General features: G+C 59.4%; 1 protein-coding gene across 10 annotated transcripts in view; it reads left to right on the forward strand.

Moving 5' to 3' along the window:
- The window catches only part of ANKRD11 (ankyrin repeat domain containing 11), a 186663-nt gene extending 173089 nt beyond the window's left edge, over positions 1–13574 (forward strand). For 6 of the 10 annotated variants that reach the window (XM_057314670.1, XM_057314664.1, XM_057314667.1 and 3 more), the window contains 5 exons: positions 209–6723; positions 8299–8397; positions 8485–8628; positions 10376–10468; positions 12611–13574. In XM_057314670.1, coding sequence (XP_057170653.1) covers positions 209–6723; positions 8299–8397; positions 8485–8628; positions 10376–10468; positions 12611–12796 — 7037 coding nt within the window. In that variant the 3' untranslated portion in view covers positions 12797–13574. Of the gene's footprint in view, positions 1–208; positions 6724–8298; positions 8398–8484; positions 8629–10375; positions 10469–10670; positions 11362–12610 lie in introns of those variants that run through there. The other 4 variants (XM_026494576.4, XM_057314672.1, XM_057314669.1 and 1 more) reach the window with 3 other exon arrangements.
- Positions 13575–16769: the final 3195 nt, after the last annotated feature.

A 16769-nucleotide genomic window follows, 5' to 3' on the forward strand; every position in this document is an offset into this window, starting at 1 on the left:
CTTCCTCCTTACGTGCCAGCCCTGTCTTCACACAGACCTCTCTCTGGTTTCCTCCTGCCTCTGGTGGGCCTCCGATTGCAGTAAATCAGGCGAAGGGCTGCTCCTCCCTTCCCCCCGCTGCGAGGGCGGCCCGGGCCTCCTCTGCACCCTGCCCTCCCCATGTGCGTTGCTGTGACTCTGCCTCTGACCCCTTCCTCCCTGTCCCCAGCAGAGAGCTCAGAGGAGGAAGACGCCCCGTCGTTCGCACCTTCTAGCTCAGTTGATGGCAATAACACAGACTCTGAATTTGAGAAAGGCCTGAAGCACAAGGCTAAGAATCCGGAGCCCCAGAAAACTGTGACCCCCGTCAAGGATGAGTACGAGTTTGACGAGGATGACGAGCAGGACAGAGTCCCTCCAGTGGATGACAAACACTTACTGAAAAAGGATTACAGAAAAGAAACTAAGTCAAATAGTTTTATTTCTATTCCCAAAATGGAAGTGAAAAGTTACACTAAAAATAACACAATTGCACCAAAGAAAGCGGCTCATCGCATCTTGTCAGACACGTCGGACGAGGAGGACGTTGGTGTCACTGTGGGGACAGGAGAGAAGCTGAGACTCTCGGCGCACACGATATTGCCCAGTAACAAAACACGGGAACCTTCTAATGCCAAGCAGCAGAAGGAAAAAAATAAAGTGAAAAAGAAGCGAAAGAAAGAAACAAAAGGCAAAGAGGTGCGATTTGGGAAGAGGAATGATAAGTTCTGTTCATCTGAGTCAGATAGCGAGTCCTCGGAGAGCGGCGAGGACGACGGGGACTCAGTGGGGAGCTCTGGCTGCCTCAAGGAGTCCCCGCTGGTGCTGAAGGACCCCTCCCTGTTCAGCTCTCTGTCTGCCTCCTCCACCTCGTCCCACGGGAGCTCTGCTGCCCAGAAGCATAACCCTAGCCACGCAGACCCTCACACCAAGCACTGGCGGACAGACAATTGGAAAACCATTTCTTCTCCTGCCTGGTCAGAGGTCAGCTCTTTATCAGACTCCACAAGGACGAGACTGACGAGCGAGTCTGATTGCTCCTCTGAGGGCTCCAGTGTGGAGTCGCTGAAGCCTGTGAGGAAGAAGCAGGAGCACAGGAAGAGGGGCAGCCTGCAGAGCGCCCTGTCTGAGAAGAAGAACTCTTTCCATGCCAGTGTGGATGGCGCCATCCCCAAGCTGGACAAGGAGGGGAAGGTCGTCAAGAAACACAAAACGAAACACAAACACAAAAACAAGGAGAAAGGGTTGTGCTCGGTCAGTCAGGAACTCAAGTTGAAAAGCTTCACCTACGAGTATGAGGACTCCAAGCAGAGGTCTGAGAAGGCCATACTTCTGGACAACGATGTGTCCAGCGAGAACAAGTTGAAAGCCTTGAAGCACGACAGGGACCACTTCAAGAAGGAAGAGAGACTCGGCAAGATGAAGTCGGAGGAGAAGGAATGGCTCTTCAAAGAGGAGGTGGTCAAGGTCTCCAAGGATGAGAAGTCCCTGAAGAGAATCAAAGACATGAGCAGGTCCTTCCGAGAAGAAAAGGACCGTTTGAATAAAGCTGAAAAGGAGAAACTAGTGAAGGAGAAGTCTCCTAAAGAGGAAAAGCTGAGACTGTACAAAGAGGAAAGGAAGAAAAAGTCCAAAGACAGGCCCTCAAAGTTAGAGAAAAAGAATGACTTTAAAGAGGACAGACTTTCAAAGGAGAAAGAGAAGACTTTCAAAGAAGAGAAAGAAAAACTCAAGAAAGAAAAGGTTTATAAGGAAGACTCGTCTGCTTTTGATGAATACTGTAACAAAAGTCAGTTTCTGGAGAATGAAGATACCAAGTTCAGCCTCTCTGACGACCAGCAGGACAGGTGGTTTTCTGACCTGTCTGACTCATCCTTTGATTTCAAAGGGGACGACAGCTGGGATTCTCCAGTGACGGACTACAGGGACGTGAAGAGCGACCCTGTGGCCAGACTGATCCTGGAGACGGTGAAAGAGGACGGCAAGGACAAGAAGCGGGAAAACAAGGGCCGCGAAAAGCGAGACTATGGGGACAAGCGGAGTGACAGAGATGCTTTCTTCAGGAAGAAGGACAGGGACTGTCTGGACAAGAGCTGCGAGAGGAGGAAGGAGCAGATGGAGAAGCACAAAGGTGTCCCCAGCTGCCTCCCCGAGAAGGACAAGAAGAGGAGGGAGTCCGCTGAGGGTGGACGGGACAGGAAGGACCCCCTTGAGGGCGCCAAGGAGCGGAAGGACGGCAGGGCCAAGCCTGAGGAGGCGTACCGGGAGGAGCTGAAGGAACTGGGCGGCGAGGCTAGCTTCAAGGACAGGCCCGACTGCGACTTCGGGAAGGGCCTGGAGCCCTGGGAAAGGCTCCACGCTGCCAGAGAGAAAGAGAAGAAGGAAAAAGCGAAATTAGAGAAATACAAAGACAAGTCCAGTGACAAAGATAAAAGCGAAAAATCTATCCTTGAGAAATGTCAGAAGGACAAGGAATTTGATAAATGTTTTAAAGAGAAAAAAGATACCAAGGAGAAGCATAAAGACACACACAGCAAAGACAAGGAGAGGAAGGCATCTCTCGACCAAGTTAAAGAAAAGAGGGAGAAGACTTTCCCTGGGCTTCTTTCCGAGGACTTCCCTGAGAAGAAAGACGAGAAGAAGGGAAAGGAGAAGAGCTGGTACATTGCAGACATCTTTACCGACGAGAGCGAGGATGAGAAAGATGAATACACGGCCAGCGGGCTCAGACTCGGGGAGGCCGGGGACACGCCACGGGCGGACGGCCCTCTGGACACCGACCGGCACCGGAAGCACTCCGCCGACCGGCAGCACTCGGAGAAGCAGAAAGACCGGGAGCTCCGAGAAAAGAAAAAGGAGAAGGGGGCCACAGAAGGGGGCAAAGACAAGAAAGAGAAAGTCCTCGAGAAGCACAAAGACAAGAAGGATAAAGACTCTGCAGAAAAGTACAAGGACAGGAAAGACCGGACGTCTGTCGACTCCACTCAGGAAAAGAAAAACAAACAGAAGCCCCCAGAGAAGGTGGAGAGGAAGCCCCCTGCTGAGGACAAGGCCAAGAGCAGGCACCGGGAGAGGCCGGACAGGGAGCACTGCCGAGACAGGAAGGCGTCGAGGAGCGCAGAGGCTGAGAAGAGCCTGCTGGAGAAGCTGGAGGAAGAGGCCCTGCACGCGTACAGAGAGGACTCCAACGACAAGGCCAGCGAGGTGTCCTCAGACAGCTTCACGGACCGTGGGCAGGAGCCAGGCCTCAGCGCCCTCCTGGAGGTGTCCTTCACGGAGCCCCCGGAGGAGAAGGTCAAGGAGAAAGAGAGGCACAGACACTCTTCGTCCTCGTCCAAGAAAAGTCACGACCGAGACAGGATCAAGAAAGACAAGTCCGAGAAAAGAGAAAAGAGCGATGATTACAAGGACTCTGGTGGCAGGAAGGACCCCAGCCAGTACGACAAGGACTTCTCAGACGCTGACACTTACGGGATCCCTTACGGCACAAAAGCCGACGCAGAGGACGGGTTAGATAAAGCCATTGAGCTTTTCTCCACTGAGAAGAAAGATAAGAACGATTCTGAAAGAGAACCCTCTAAGAAAGTAGAGAAGGAGCTGAAGCCCTATGGGTCCAGTGCCGCCAGCGCCCTCAAGGAGAGGAGGAGGAGGGAGAAGCACCGGGAGAAGTGGAGGGACGACAGGGACAAGCACAGGGACAGGCATGGGGACGGGCTCCTGCGGCACCACAAGGACGAGCAGAAACCTGTGGCCAGGGACAAGGACAACCCTCCAAACCCTCTCAGAGACAAGTCCAGGGAGGAGAGCCTGAAACTCAGCGAGACCAAACTGAAGGAGAAGTTCAAGGAAAACCCCGAAAAAGAGAAGGGTGACCCGGCAAAGGTCAGCAATGGAAACGAGAAGCTGCCAGTGTCCAGAGACCCGGCCAAGAGAGACGCCCGGCCCAGAGAGAAGCTGCTGGGTGACGGTGACCTGATGATGACCAGCTTCGAGCGCATGCTCTCCCAGAAGGACCTGGAGGTTGAGGAGCGCCACAAGCGGCACAAGGAGAGGATGAAGCAGATGGAGAAGATGAGGCACAGGTCCGGAGACCCGAAGCTCAAGGAGAGGGTGAAGCCCGCCGAGGACGCACGCAAGAAGAGTCTGGATGTCCCTCCAAAGAAGCCACTGGCGCTGGACCCCGCCCTGAAGGACAAGAAGCTCAAGGAGTCTGCCCCTGCCCTGCCAGCCACCGAGAACAAGCCCCACCCGGGACCAGCTGTGGACACCAGGGACTGGTTGGCGGGACCGCACATGAAAGAGGTCCTGCCTGCTTCTCCCAGGCCTGACCAGGGCCGGCCCACCGGGGTCCCCACACCCGCATCCGTGGTGTCGTGCCCCAGCTACGAGGAGGCCATGCACACGCCCAGGACGCCGTCCTGCAGCGCCGACGACTACTCCGACCTCATTTTTGACTGTGCAGACCCCCAGCCCGCGTCCAGCACGTCCGCCAGCGCCTGCTCCCCCTCCTTCTTCGACAGGTTCTCTGTGGCAGCGAGTGGGATTCCGGAGACCGCGAGCCAGACGCCCACAAGGCCGTTGTGCACAAGCCTTTACCGTTCAGTCTCCGTCGACATCAGGAGGACCCCCGAGGAAGAATTCAGCACTGGGGACAAGCTGTTCAGACAGCAGAGTGTCCCCACTGCGTCCAGTTACGACTCACCTGGGCAGCCCCTGGAGGACAAGGCCCCTGGGCCCCCAGGCCCTGCCGAGAAGTTCGCCTGCTTGTCTCCGGGGTATTACTCCCCGGACTATGGCATCCCCTCCCCCAAAGCAGACACTCTGCACTGCCCGCCTGCGGCCGTGGTCAACGTCACCCCCTCCCCAGAGGGTGCCTTCTCTGGTTTACAAGCAAAGTCCCCCCCTCCACACAGAGATGAGCTGTTGGCCCCATCCATGGAGGGCGCCCTGCCCCCTGACTTGGGCATCCCCCTGGATGCCACAGAGGACCAGCAGGCCACTGCCGCCATTATCCCCCCGGAGCCCAGCTATCTGGAGCCGCTGGACGAGGGGCCCTTCAGCACTGTCATCACGGAGGAGCCCGTCGAGTGGGCGCACCCAGCGGCCTCGGAGCAGGGCCTCTCCTGCAGCCTGATTGGGGGCACCCCTGAGAACCCTGTCAGCTGGCCTGTGGGGCCGGACCTCCTGCTTAAGTCCCCACAGCGACTCCCAGAGTCCCCGCAGCATTTCTGCCCCAATGAGGCCCTCCACCCGGCTGCCCCCGGGCCCTTTGGCGCCACGGAGCCCCCTTACCCAGGCTCCCCTGACTCGTACCCTCTGTCGGCCACCGAGTCTGGACTTGAGGGCGCCAAAGGCGACGCGGTGGAGGCGGTCCCGGCCTCAGTCTCTGCCCCAGAGGAACCACCCGCCTTTGCCCCTGCCTCCAGGCTGGAGCCCTTTTTCACCAACTGCAAACCGCTTCCGGAAGCTCCCCCCGACATGGCCCCGGAGCCTGCGTGTTTGACCACCGTGACTCAGGTGGAGGCTCTGGGGCCCATGGAAAGTAACTTCCTGGAGAACGGGCATGACCTGTCGGCCCTCGGCCAGGTGGAGCCGGTGCCCTGGCCTGACGGCTTCCCCAACTCTGAGGACGACCTAGATCTCGGGCCCTTCTCGCTGCCAGAGCTCCCCCCTCTTCAAGCTAAAGACGTTTCTGATGATGTCGAAACAGAACCTATAGAGGAGACTGCCCTCGTTCCTCCAGAAGAGAGCCCTGCGGGGCCCCCTGTGGTCCCGAATGGCGGGGATGTCCCTGCGTCAGCTGCTGAGGAGCAGCCTATGCTGCCCCCCGACCAGGGGGCTCCCCGGCTCCCCGCCGAGCCTGAGCCCGAGCCCGAGCCCCCCGCGGAGCCCAAGCCAGATGCCTTGTTGGAAGCTGCGGTAGAGGCGGGGGCCGTGTCGGAGGGGAGGGTCCCCGAGGACTCTGACTCCAGCCTGGGGCCCGCACCGGCACCCCCCGAGCAGCGTCCACCAGGGAGTGGAGAGGAGGAGGCCGAGGGCCAGGATCTCCCGGCCGCGTCCCACAGCGGGCCCGACGCCCCCGTGGATGGCCCGGCACCGGCGCACACGGTGGATGGGGCTGGCCCCCTCGACGGTGCCTGCCTCGAGGGACCGCTGGGCAGCCTCCAGCCCGAAGCCATGGAACCAGAGCCCAAACCCGCGGCCGAAGCCCCGAAGGCCCCCAAAGTGGAGGAGATCCCCCAGCGCATGACCAGGAACCGGGCCCAGATGCTGGCCAACCAGAGCAAGCAGAGCTCGCCCCCCTCGGAGAAGGAGCCCGCCCCCGCCCCCGCCCCCAGAGCGAAGGGCCGCTGCTGTGAGGAGGAGGACCCCCAGGCCCAGCACCCACGCAAGCGCCGCTTCCAGCGCTCCAGCCAGCAGCTGCAGCAGCAGATGAACACGTCCACGCAGCAGACGCGGGAGGTGATCCAGCAGACGCTGGCCGCCATCGTGGATGCCATCAAGCTGGACGACATTGAGCCCTACCACAGCGACAGGTCCAACCCGTACTTCGAATACTTGCAGATCAGGAAGAAGATCGAGGAGAAGCGCAAGATCCTTTGCTACATCACGCCCCAGGCGCCCCAGTGCTACGCCGAGTACGTCACCTACACGGGTTCCTACCTCCTGGATGGCAAGCCGCTCAGCAAGCTGCACATCCCCGTGGTGAGTACCCCGCGGGCCGCGTGAGCGCAGACGGCACGCCAGCAGGGCGCCCGGGCTTGGTGCCCTCCCAGGGACCACCCTCCAACACGGTGGTCCTTGCTGACATGCCCCTCCGGGTCACCAGGCCTGCTCACTTGGCCTTGTGAGTGTCCTTCCTCCTCACCTGGGACTAACCCACCTCCTGCGTCCGGCCCACCGATGCAGCCGTACCGCGTCCCGCCACTCGGGGGCCCCCTCTGGGCCCCTCGAACACCCCAGTGCCTCCACGGACACGTAGGCCTGGCCCGTCTGAGGCCCTCCATGCTTCGGTCCTGGTTCCCAGTGGTCCCACGTTGCTGATGCGAAGCCAGGCCTCCATTCTCCTTACACTGGAGCGCTGAGTAGCTCTGACCCCCTCCCTACCTCCTCCAAGTGTACCCTTCATGGGGCTCGTGGGACTCTCCACCCACAGGGCCTGTCGCTAGGCCCCTAGCCCCACCCGTGGCCTCTGCAGCCAGAGCCTCTGGTCCCTTTCGTCTGTTCCATTGCCTTGGCCGTCTGATCGTTCTCCATTGACACGCAGTGACCCCATGTCTGTGCACATGTGACCTGTCCAAACCCCGCCATGCACACTGCCTCCCAGCCCCCTTGAGTCCACATCCGGGCCATCAGGCACACGTCTTGCATGTCCTGCTTCTCCCGTTGCACACGCTTCCCCTGGGTGGTTCCTGCCTCCTACTGGCACAGCAGAGCCAGACCTCAGCCTTCCTCTGCTCACTCCCAGCCCACCCGGCCTGCTCCCCGGGTGCTGCCTGTCCACACCATGTGCAGGTGACACCGTCACACCTTGAAGAAAAGCCAGAACTTCTGTGTTACACCGTGAGGCTCTCCTAGGGAAGGCCCAGGCACGCAGCCCGTGTCACCAGTCTCGGGGGGGGGGGGTTACACTGGATGTGTGTGCTCTGAAAGTTGGTGTCTGAGTTGGCTCCCCACCAGGCAGAAAGCTCAGCGAACCAGGACCGACATCCAGTGTCTTCTGATTGAGGACAAGTGGCTCTGAGCTCCAAGGGCGAGGCTGTGGGGGCCCAATGCCTGGGCCGTCCCCGTCCCCCGCATGCCCGGGCCAGCACTTTGGTTGGGGAGTAGGGGGAGCTAGCTTTGAGCCCAGCGGGCTGTCCCTGCACGGCTCTCCTTGATCCCAGGGTGCCCTGGGCAGGAGAGTGAGGCAGCTTTGCCGTCTCGTCTCGGCCCTGGGGCCGGGGAGAGTCAGCTGCTTTGTCTCGTCTGGGACGCTAGACCCTGAAAAAATCTGGTCTGAGGTTTCTGTTCAGTGAGATGTTTGGTTGCCTTTTTTGTTTAAATTTTAGTTTTCAAAACGGTACCATGAGCATCATGGCAAGTTTGGGAAAGGGAGAACAGTAGGGGTCACTGTGGTTTGTGTAACTTGGGCTTATCTTCCACTGGGTCTCACACCTCTGTTTCCCTTCCCGTCGTCACACCGCGGGGCACCCAGGCTGTTCGGGGAGGGCGGGCAGAGGGCGGGCATTCCGGTTGTGGGTTCACAGCCCCACCAACCCCCACTCCCCACGATTGCAGATTGCGCCCCCTCCCTCTCTGGCGGAGCCCCTGAAGGAGTTGTTCAAGCAGCAGGAGACGGTGCGGGGGAAGCTGCGTCTACAGCACAGCATCGAGCGGGTAAGCGGTGGCTGTGGGCGCGGGGCCTCGGGCCGGGTCGCATCGGGCCCCGCGGGAGTCCTGGCTCATCTGGCTCCTCTCCTCCAGGAAAAGCTCATTGTCTCCTGCGAGCAGGAGATCCTGCGGGTTCACTGCCGGGCGGCGAGGACCATCGCGAACCAGGCGGTGCCGTTCAGTGCCTGCACCATGCTGCTGGACTCGGAGGTCTACAACATGCCTCTGGAAAGTCAGGTGGGTGGGCACGCACGGTCCTGCTGCCTGAGAAGTGCTGCACCGTCCGGGCTTAGGCTGCACCCCAGGCCGTGAGCGGCAAGACCTGCGTCCCCCAGATCTAGTCGGCCCCGGGGCCGGAGAGGCAGGGGCAACCCGACAGCAGCACGTTCAGCACGGGGGTACGTGTTCATTCCAGGTCCTCACGGGCCCCTGGTCACTGGGCTGGTCCTCAGTGAGTGTCGGTCAGTCACTGAAATTTTCCTTAAAAACAAACGTACTTAGGATGAGTCACCCCTAGAGCCGCTACCGGGGCGGGGGGGGTGCTGCCCCAGGGAAGGCCCCCTTCGGAAGCCGTCGTGCCGTGGGCGGGCAGAGCAGGGCGCTGCGGCTGAGGGCCAGGAGGTGACCGAGCGCGCAGCCCCCACCGCAGCTGTGCTCTGTCCACGCGAGGTGGTCAGCCTTCCTCGCCTGCCGTGGTTGCAGGACGGCTCCCAGGGGTGTCCCGAGTGCCCGGCAGGGGCCTCACCTACTGGCAACTCCCAGTGTAGACCTGTCCGTGGCTGCGGTGTCCCCACCTTGCCCCCTCCTCCTGCTGCCTGTCGCACTCAGGCTTGGGGCCAGACTCTCTGTCACGGGTTGCTCCCCAGTTGATTCTGTTCCTCCACAACTACCATGAGACTTCTTAAAACCACCCAGAATGTGTCAGTTTGGGCCTGCACCCCCCGCACCCTGTTCAGCTGGACTCTTGCTCAGAACACTGGTGACCCCCTGTGCCCCGCGGGCCAGCGTGAGCTCCCGCTGCGCTCCAGACTCATGAGCAGTGCTCTCAGGTTGGCTGCGTGCGGACAGAGGTGGTCCAGGGATTTTTTAAAACACTCTTTATTAGTGCATTAAGGGTTTTCCATGCACTTACATACAGTCTTTAAGAATACATGTTAAAAACTTGCCCCATCAGGGAAGCCTGGCGAGCTCAGTAGGGCGTGCAACCCTTACTGTCAGGGTCATGAGTTCGAGCCCCACATTGGGCGTGAAGCCTACTGAAAATTTTAAAAAATGAAGTTTCCCCATTAACCTATTGTCTGAAACAAAACAGTAGTCCATGAAACATAAAAGGGTTAGGGCCTGAAGGACTCCTTCAGGGATTTTTTGTGTGTCTGAAAGCAAGCATCTTGGTGACTTTATGAGCAAGAGGTAAGGCTTCAGGCTGCAGCCTCCACCCTCCCGTGTGTCCCTGGGGGACCACACATGGGGCCAAGGGGAGAGACTTTGCCCAGTGAAGGCCACGCAGAAGACCCAGACCGTGGGGGCCTGTGAGACCACCTGCCGGCTGCTCCTCGGGCCTGAGGCTTACCTGTTTGTGGACCCGTTGCTGGGCACGGGCTGCGGTGCGTGAGGATAGTGATGTCAAGTTGGCACACTCCCTGCAGCGTGACGCCGCCTCGGGCCTCTCGTGGTCCTTTTCACAGAAAGTTACATACAAACAGAAGAAATGGAAATATACGCCCGTTCCGGCTTGACCGTGTGCCTCCGCGGGGCTCCCGAGGACATGGCGTCCATGTCTGTCTGCGCCCAGCACGCACACCCCCGCTCTTGCAGCAGCCTCCTGGGGGTGGGGGTGGGGAATGTGGAGGGAGGCTCGTGCCAGTCAGTCCTGCAACAGGATTGCTCACGCGGACTCCGGAGTAAGGCTGCGGCTTTCAGTCTGCACGTGAGCCGTCTGCCCGGCTCTTCTCCACCCAGTGTCCACATCTGCTCTCTTCTTCAGGGGGATGAGAACAAGTCCGTGCGCGACCGGTTCAATGCCCGCCAGTTCATTTCCTGGCTCCAGGACGTGGACGACAAGTATGACCGCATGAAGGTGAGGGCCCTGTGTCTCCCTAAGCTGCACCTGGGCTGGGGGTCCCAGCAGGTGTCTGGGGTGGAGAGAGGGGTGGCTGCTGCTGGGTCCCCTGTTTGGAAATGACAGTGTCAGACCCTCTGAACCCAGCGGATACTTTCAGGGGAGCTGAGGTCTCCCCGCCCCCATGTTGCCTCCTTAGAGTGTCTTCCCTCCTGTCCAGGTGTGCGGGGAGCAGCTCCTGTCACCAGCTGGCGGTCAGACCTCTGTGGGACCCCACCTTGAGCCCTCCTCAAAGGTCACAGCATACACCCAGCACCACTGCTCTGGACGTGCTGACCAGTGCAGCAGGCAGAGGATGGGTGGGAGATAGAGAAAGATTAGCAAGTAAGAAGTACACCCTCGTCCACAGGTGCCAGGGTCGCCCACTGCAGAACTGAACGCCAGTCACAGATGGGACACTAGGGTCAGTGCCACCCCCTGGGAAGCTCCAGGAGGCAGGGTCCAGAGGGCCATGCCCGCTCTTGTCACTAGAGCTCTGGGGCTGGTGGAGGGCGGGTGCGCCTGTTCTCAGAGAGGAAGACACTGTTTTCAGGGTGCCTTACCTGCATCCCCTCCCCTCACGGACCCGTGGCCACGGCGCCACAGCAGCGCACTCGGGGACGTGCCGGCGTGGAGTAGACAGCCCAGAGCAGAGAGTAAGGAGCCCACGTGGCGTCCGTGGCCCCGGGCTCGTCCCTGGGGAGCTCCAGGACGATGGCACACACGGTCACGCCAGCCAGGCCCGGGGGCTGCGCAGGGAAGGCTTTCCTGTGACAAGGGAAAGTCGTCCTGACTATTAAAGTGAGACGTTGTGCCTTAAAAACACCAGTCTGACGACCTTAACGCAGAACTTACAAAACCAGTGAGAAAAAGGGTGACTCGGAAAAGAAACGGAGGGGTCCCGGGTGGTGCACTCGGTCGAGCGTCAGACTCTCGGTTCTGGCTCGGGTGGCCGTCTCGGGGTCGTGGGATGGAGCCCTGCGTCGGGCTCAGCACCGAGTCGGCTTGAGAGTCTCTCCCCTTCTGCCCCGCCCCCGCGCTTGCGCCTGCGCTCTCAGATAATCTTTAAAAAAAAAAAAAAAAAAAGGTGCACGGAGTCCGCGCGGATTTAGAGCCGTGGCCGCCACGCCGCAGTGCACAGCGGTTTGTTGGAGAAGACTGAAGATGGAGGGTTTCACCCCGATCCCCTCAGCACACTTTAAACCGAAGGATTTTAAGGCAAACGAGACACACGCTCTGGCCTCCGTGCTTGTGCGCACATCTGAAAACGTTGGGCCGCGAGGAGACCTCGTCACACTGTTCACGTCCACCCTCTGCTCGCAAACCACGCGCGACCCCAGATCCATTCATGCCGCCTCCTGTCCTGTCCCACCTCAGCGACCCCGTCAGAGAACCTCTCAACTTTCCACCTGCTCCTGACGGGACATAGCACACCCCCGAATACAAAACGCTTCAAACCCTAGATAACTGGTTTTACGTGTTTCATGTGTTTTTTAATGTTTACTTTTAAAAGACATAAATCCAGAGCCCCTGGCTGGCTTGGTGGATAGAGCATGTGACTATTCATCTTGGGGTCATGAGTTCAAGCCCCATATTCGGCGTGGAGCCTACTTAAAATTTTAAATTTTTTTTTTTAAAGGCATAATTGGGGCACCTGGGTGGCTCAGTCAGTGAAGCGTCTGGCTTTGGCTCAGGTCATGATCCCGGGGTCCTGGGATGGAGCCCCATGTTGGGCTCCCTGGCTTGGCTTGCTCTAAAATAAATAAAATCTTTAAAAATTTTTTAAAAATAACAAAAAGCATAATTTGTACTGGAAGTGAAACTAAGATCACCAGCCCTAAATAATTGTAAAATGAAAATGGCAAAGAACAGATACAGATTTTAATTAGACGCTACTGTGAAACCTGGGGGTGGGGCACCGCGTAGGGACAGGGGACAGACACCCGTGTGGTCAGCACCGCTACCGAGCTGCGCGGGTGCCAGGGGCGCGATGAGCCCCCCGCGTGCAGAGGCTGGGGGTGCTCAGGTGGCCTGCGGGGGGAACAGGGCTGGCCTCCCTTGGGCAGCTGGGGGGAGCGGGGTCTTGCCTCAGCTCCCTCACCTGCTGTGTTTCCCGCGCAGACGTGTCTCCTGATGCGGCAACAGCACGAGGCTGCGGCGCTCAACGCCGTGCAGAGGATGGAGTGGCAGCTGAAGGTCCAGGAGCTGGACCCCGCCGGGCACAAGTCCCTGTGTGTGAACGAGGTGCCCTCCTTCTACGTGCCCATGGTTGACGTCAACGATGACTTCGTGCTTCTGCCAGCCTGACGCACCGCGGGACGGCCGCACAGGACACAGGCGAGGGCCACACGCGTCTGCCCGGCGCTGCTGCCGCGTCCAGACAGTGGAGGGAGACCTTGTCCCTCAGGTGGGGACACCCAGGGAGAGACCCCGCACTTTGCCCCCTGGAGTGAGGCTCTTTTCTACCAGCTGCCGCGGGAGGCCGAGGAGATCTCGGGGATGCAGACGCGGACACGGCGGCCCGGGGTCTGCTCTCTAGCCGGCTGCACGGGCATTTCAGGAGCTGCGGAACCGAGCGTATTTTTTAAAATTTCTCGTTCCATTCTGATCAACTAAAAGAAAGAAAATTAAGGCGCCCACCCCTAGAAACTGTGCCCTCCAGGTCGGAGGGCAGGGAGAGCGCGGTCCCGGCTGCTGTCCTGCTGTCACGGGCCTCAGTCGGGCTGGGACGCTGTCGGCGGGGGAGGGAAGGGCCCAGCTGCGCCGGCCACAGACGGACACAGAGCCAGGACTCGGGTTGTGTTTTTAATGGAGTCAAATCCACGTGGTTTGTATATTTTTTCCTTTAATCTTGGGCATTTTGTTTCTCTTTCTGAGAACATAACTTGAAACACTACAGAGCCAATAATCCTATAAAAAGTGTACCCGTAAACGCTGTACAGTTTTATACACGTTCACAATGTACTTTTGCTGCCTTCTAGATAATTTATTTTGCAACACATTACTGCACAGTTGTAAATAACTTCTGTAACACCACTTCAGTTATGTGTAAAGAAATAAATAAATTAATTAAATGCTCTTTGTACATGACAGGCCCCTCTCCAGAAGGGGCCGACATGCAGGACTGAGCTGAGGGGTCGCTCTGCGTCTTCAACGGTTTTCCTCCCCAATTATTAGTACCTTTTAATTTTGAAACATTTTCCCTCCTTTCCCAAGCCTCCCCGCACCCCCTCCCAAGCTGCACGGCTCAGCCCGGGGGAGGCCAGGGGAGGCCCTGTGCTCATCCTGCCCCACACCCCAGGCAGTCAAGAGCAGGGCAGGGGGCATAGGGGAGAGAAAGGCCCGATGGGACTCCGCCAGCCAGCTGTCCCCCAGGGCCTGGCACGAGTAGGAAGGAAACGAGCTGCTCGCGACCGGGGCAGCGGATCCTGGGCTGCATGGCCTGGAGAGACCAGCGCCTGGCCCTCTGTGCCCAGAACGGGCGCTACCACCCTGAGCTTCCAGGTGCGGCTGGCAGATCTCCCGGTGAGGCCGCGGCTGCGGGGTCCGCACTGGGAGACCCCCCTGTGCTGGCCAGCACCAGCTCGGAGGAGAATGGGAGGTGTGCGCCCCGTCTGGCAGAGCGGACAGAGCACGCGCTCGTGCTCCTCAGAGGAGACGCTACGGGGATGGGACGGAGCTGGCCTGGGGCCGCCTCCTGAACAAAGTGCCTCCCTCCCAGAGACCACCATCGCCTCACGCAATCCTGGCTCGCACGGTCGCCCCCACACACCCAGGGCACTGGGGACACGTGGGTGTGGAGGTGCAGGGGATGGGGTGGGCCTTCTCCTCACCCACGTTCTGGAGCCCCTCACCTGCTCCTGTTCCTGTTGCTCACTGCACAGCTGCAACAGCAGAATGATCCCACGCAGGACGACCTGCATCCGGGCGGGACTCCCGGTGCAGGGCCAGGCTCCCACCAAGTCCAAGCGGTACCCCCGCGCTGGAGGAGCCCTGCCTCTCCTCCTGACTCCCCTTCTCCCCTTTGTGCAGACTCGCTCCAGACTGGTACCCACTCGTGTGCTTGCCTGGGAGGGGCAGGGAGGACAGGAGAGCTCCAGTGTGTTCTGGGCGTGAATTAGTGATTTTTCTCATGGAGCTGTCCTCACAGGAACCCATCTTTCTGTTAGGATTTTTTATTTATGTGAGAGTGAGGGAGCATGAGCAGGGGGAGAAGGAGAAGCAGGCTTCCCGCCGAGCAGGGAGCCCCACACGGGGCTCGATCCCAGGACCACGAGATCACGACCCGAGCGGAAGGCAGACGCTGCACTGATGGAGCCGCCCAGACGGCCGCAGTAACCCATCCTTGAAGCCCCACTTCTTTTTTAAGCACCAAACTAACCTAACCTGCGCTCATTTGCGTGGAGGGGCTTGGCACGGCGAGCTTTAGGCCGCAGCGGCAGAGGTCCGGGGCTTGCTGGCTGTGCGTGTGCGTTGGGCTGGGGAGCTGCCTCCATGGGCCATGCACAGCGACTGGGGACGGCTCACGGGGCCCCAGCCTCTGAACCGTGTGGTGTAGGCAGCACTGAGCTCAGCGCTCCACCACAACGCTCGAGCGCGTCTGCTCCGTGGCATTGTCACGATGCGACCTTCTGGGGTCCGTGCACACGGGTGCTGCCGCAGAGACACAGGACGTAGATGCTGTCGTCTGGGCCGTGTGTGTGGAGGTGCCCTGCCCCCACCCCAAGAACTTTCCTAACTAAATTCTAAGAACAAACGCTGTCTGTGACTTGCTCCCAGCGCTCACTTCTCCGGGCTGGAGGGGTCAGTGCACACATTTTCAGGACGTCCGTGAGTCCAAAGCTGCCCCTGGTCTGGAGACAGAGTGTCCCTGAGGCCGGTGGCTGCAGGTGTGGGTGTCAGCGCAGGAAGGCTGGAGGAAGGGAGTGCTTTGCCCCAGGCTACAGGCTCCTGCCCTCAGCCCCCTGCTCCGGCCTCTGGTGCCGCCTGACCACGGCCCGGGCTCTGGCACACGTGTGCTGACCTCCCCACCAGCCCGTAACTCCGGCCTCTGCAGAGCCCTCCCGATCCTGTGTCCTTCAGGGGCTGAGAACCCGAGGAGCCAATGCTCTAGGTGCTCTGGACCGGCTGGGCCCGCAGGCCTGCCTGGGCAAGGTCCTCGGTCAGGGGAGCCAGGGCCTTGTCAAGGGTTGCCTCCGGCTTAGATGCAATACTCAAAGAAATCAGAGTCCTTTCCAACCCACAGAAGAGACACGAACACCAGACTGCAGCATGGAAGCAGGGGAGGGGTTTTCGTGAAAAGCCGTGAGCAGCGTTCCTCTCTTCCTGGAAAAGCAGCTGTGAGCCACGTTCTAGACGTTTTAGAAGCCTGGAGGTGGGCCTGACCCAGTGACCCTGCAGTGTCCAGTGCCGTCGGAAGGCGGCAGGACAGGCGCTCCATGGAGGCGGCTAGTGCCCAGTGAGTGGACACCTGAGGCTGAGTGACAGCTGGTGACCTTGGCAGGAAGAGAGGACTCCTTCGCATGAACCAAGCCAGCAGGCGGGCGTCTGTGCCGGTAGGCCCCTGACAGCCTGCTTTAATCCTCCCTCAACGGGGGAGAGGGACAGGAAGCTGCCCCCTTACGTTTTCTCCGTATGTTGGGAGATTTACTGACACAGGCACTCAGGACAGTGCAAAGAACACTGGCCCAGGTTCCCCTTTTTGGGGAAACATCCTGAGAAGCTGAAACATGGAGCAGGGAGCCCGACCTGCAATGAGGGAAGCCCAGGAGCTCAGGGTGCGCCCAAGACAAACCACCGCTGGGGCTTCCAGCTACTTAGCCCTGCAGGTGGTGAGCGGGCACAGAACCAAGAGAAACCGTGCTTATGGGAACAGCATCACATACAAGCATCAACGTACCCCAACTATTTCTAATAGTAAAAAGGGGAGAAGAGAGGATAATCGCCACAGAGATAGCCGTGCTCCTCAACCTTGTACTACCTGCACTTGGCCTGAGGACTCAACCGCTGTGTCAGATTTCCTGAACGACGCAGGTGTTCAGCCCCTCTGGCCTCCACCTGCTCCCACCAGGAGCACCCCTCCAAGCTGCGACAACCCACATCGCTAAGCATTGCCCATGTTTGGGGTGGGGGGGCAAAACCACGCCCATTGAGAGCTGCCTGTACATAGCAATGAAGATGAACAAAATCCAGCTACGTGCACCATTTGTATTGTACGGCTCTGTTTATATGAAGCTCAGACTGCGGTGTGAGCGGGCACTTTGCGGAGCATTCCAGGGGC

This window comes from Ursus arctos, unplaced genomic scaffold (assembly GCF_023065955.2).
Source record: "Ursus arctos isolate Adak ecotype North America unplaced genomic scaffold, UrsArc2.0 scaffold_19, whole genome shotgun sequence".
In the NCBI taxonomy this organism is placed as follows: domain Eukaryota; kingdom Metazoa; phylum Chordata; class Mammalia; order Carnivora; family Ursidae; genus Ursus; species Ursus arctos.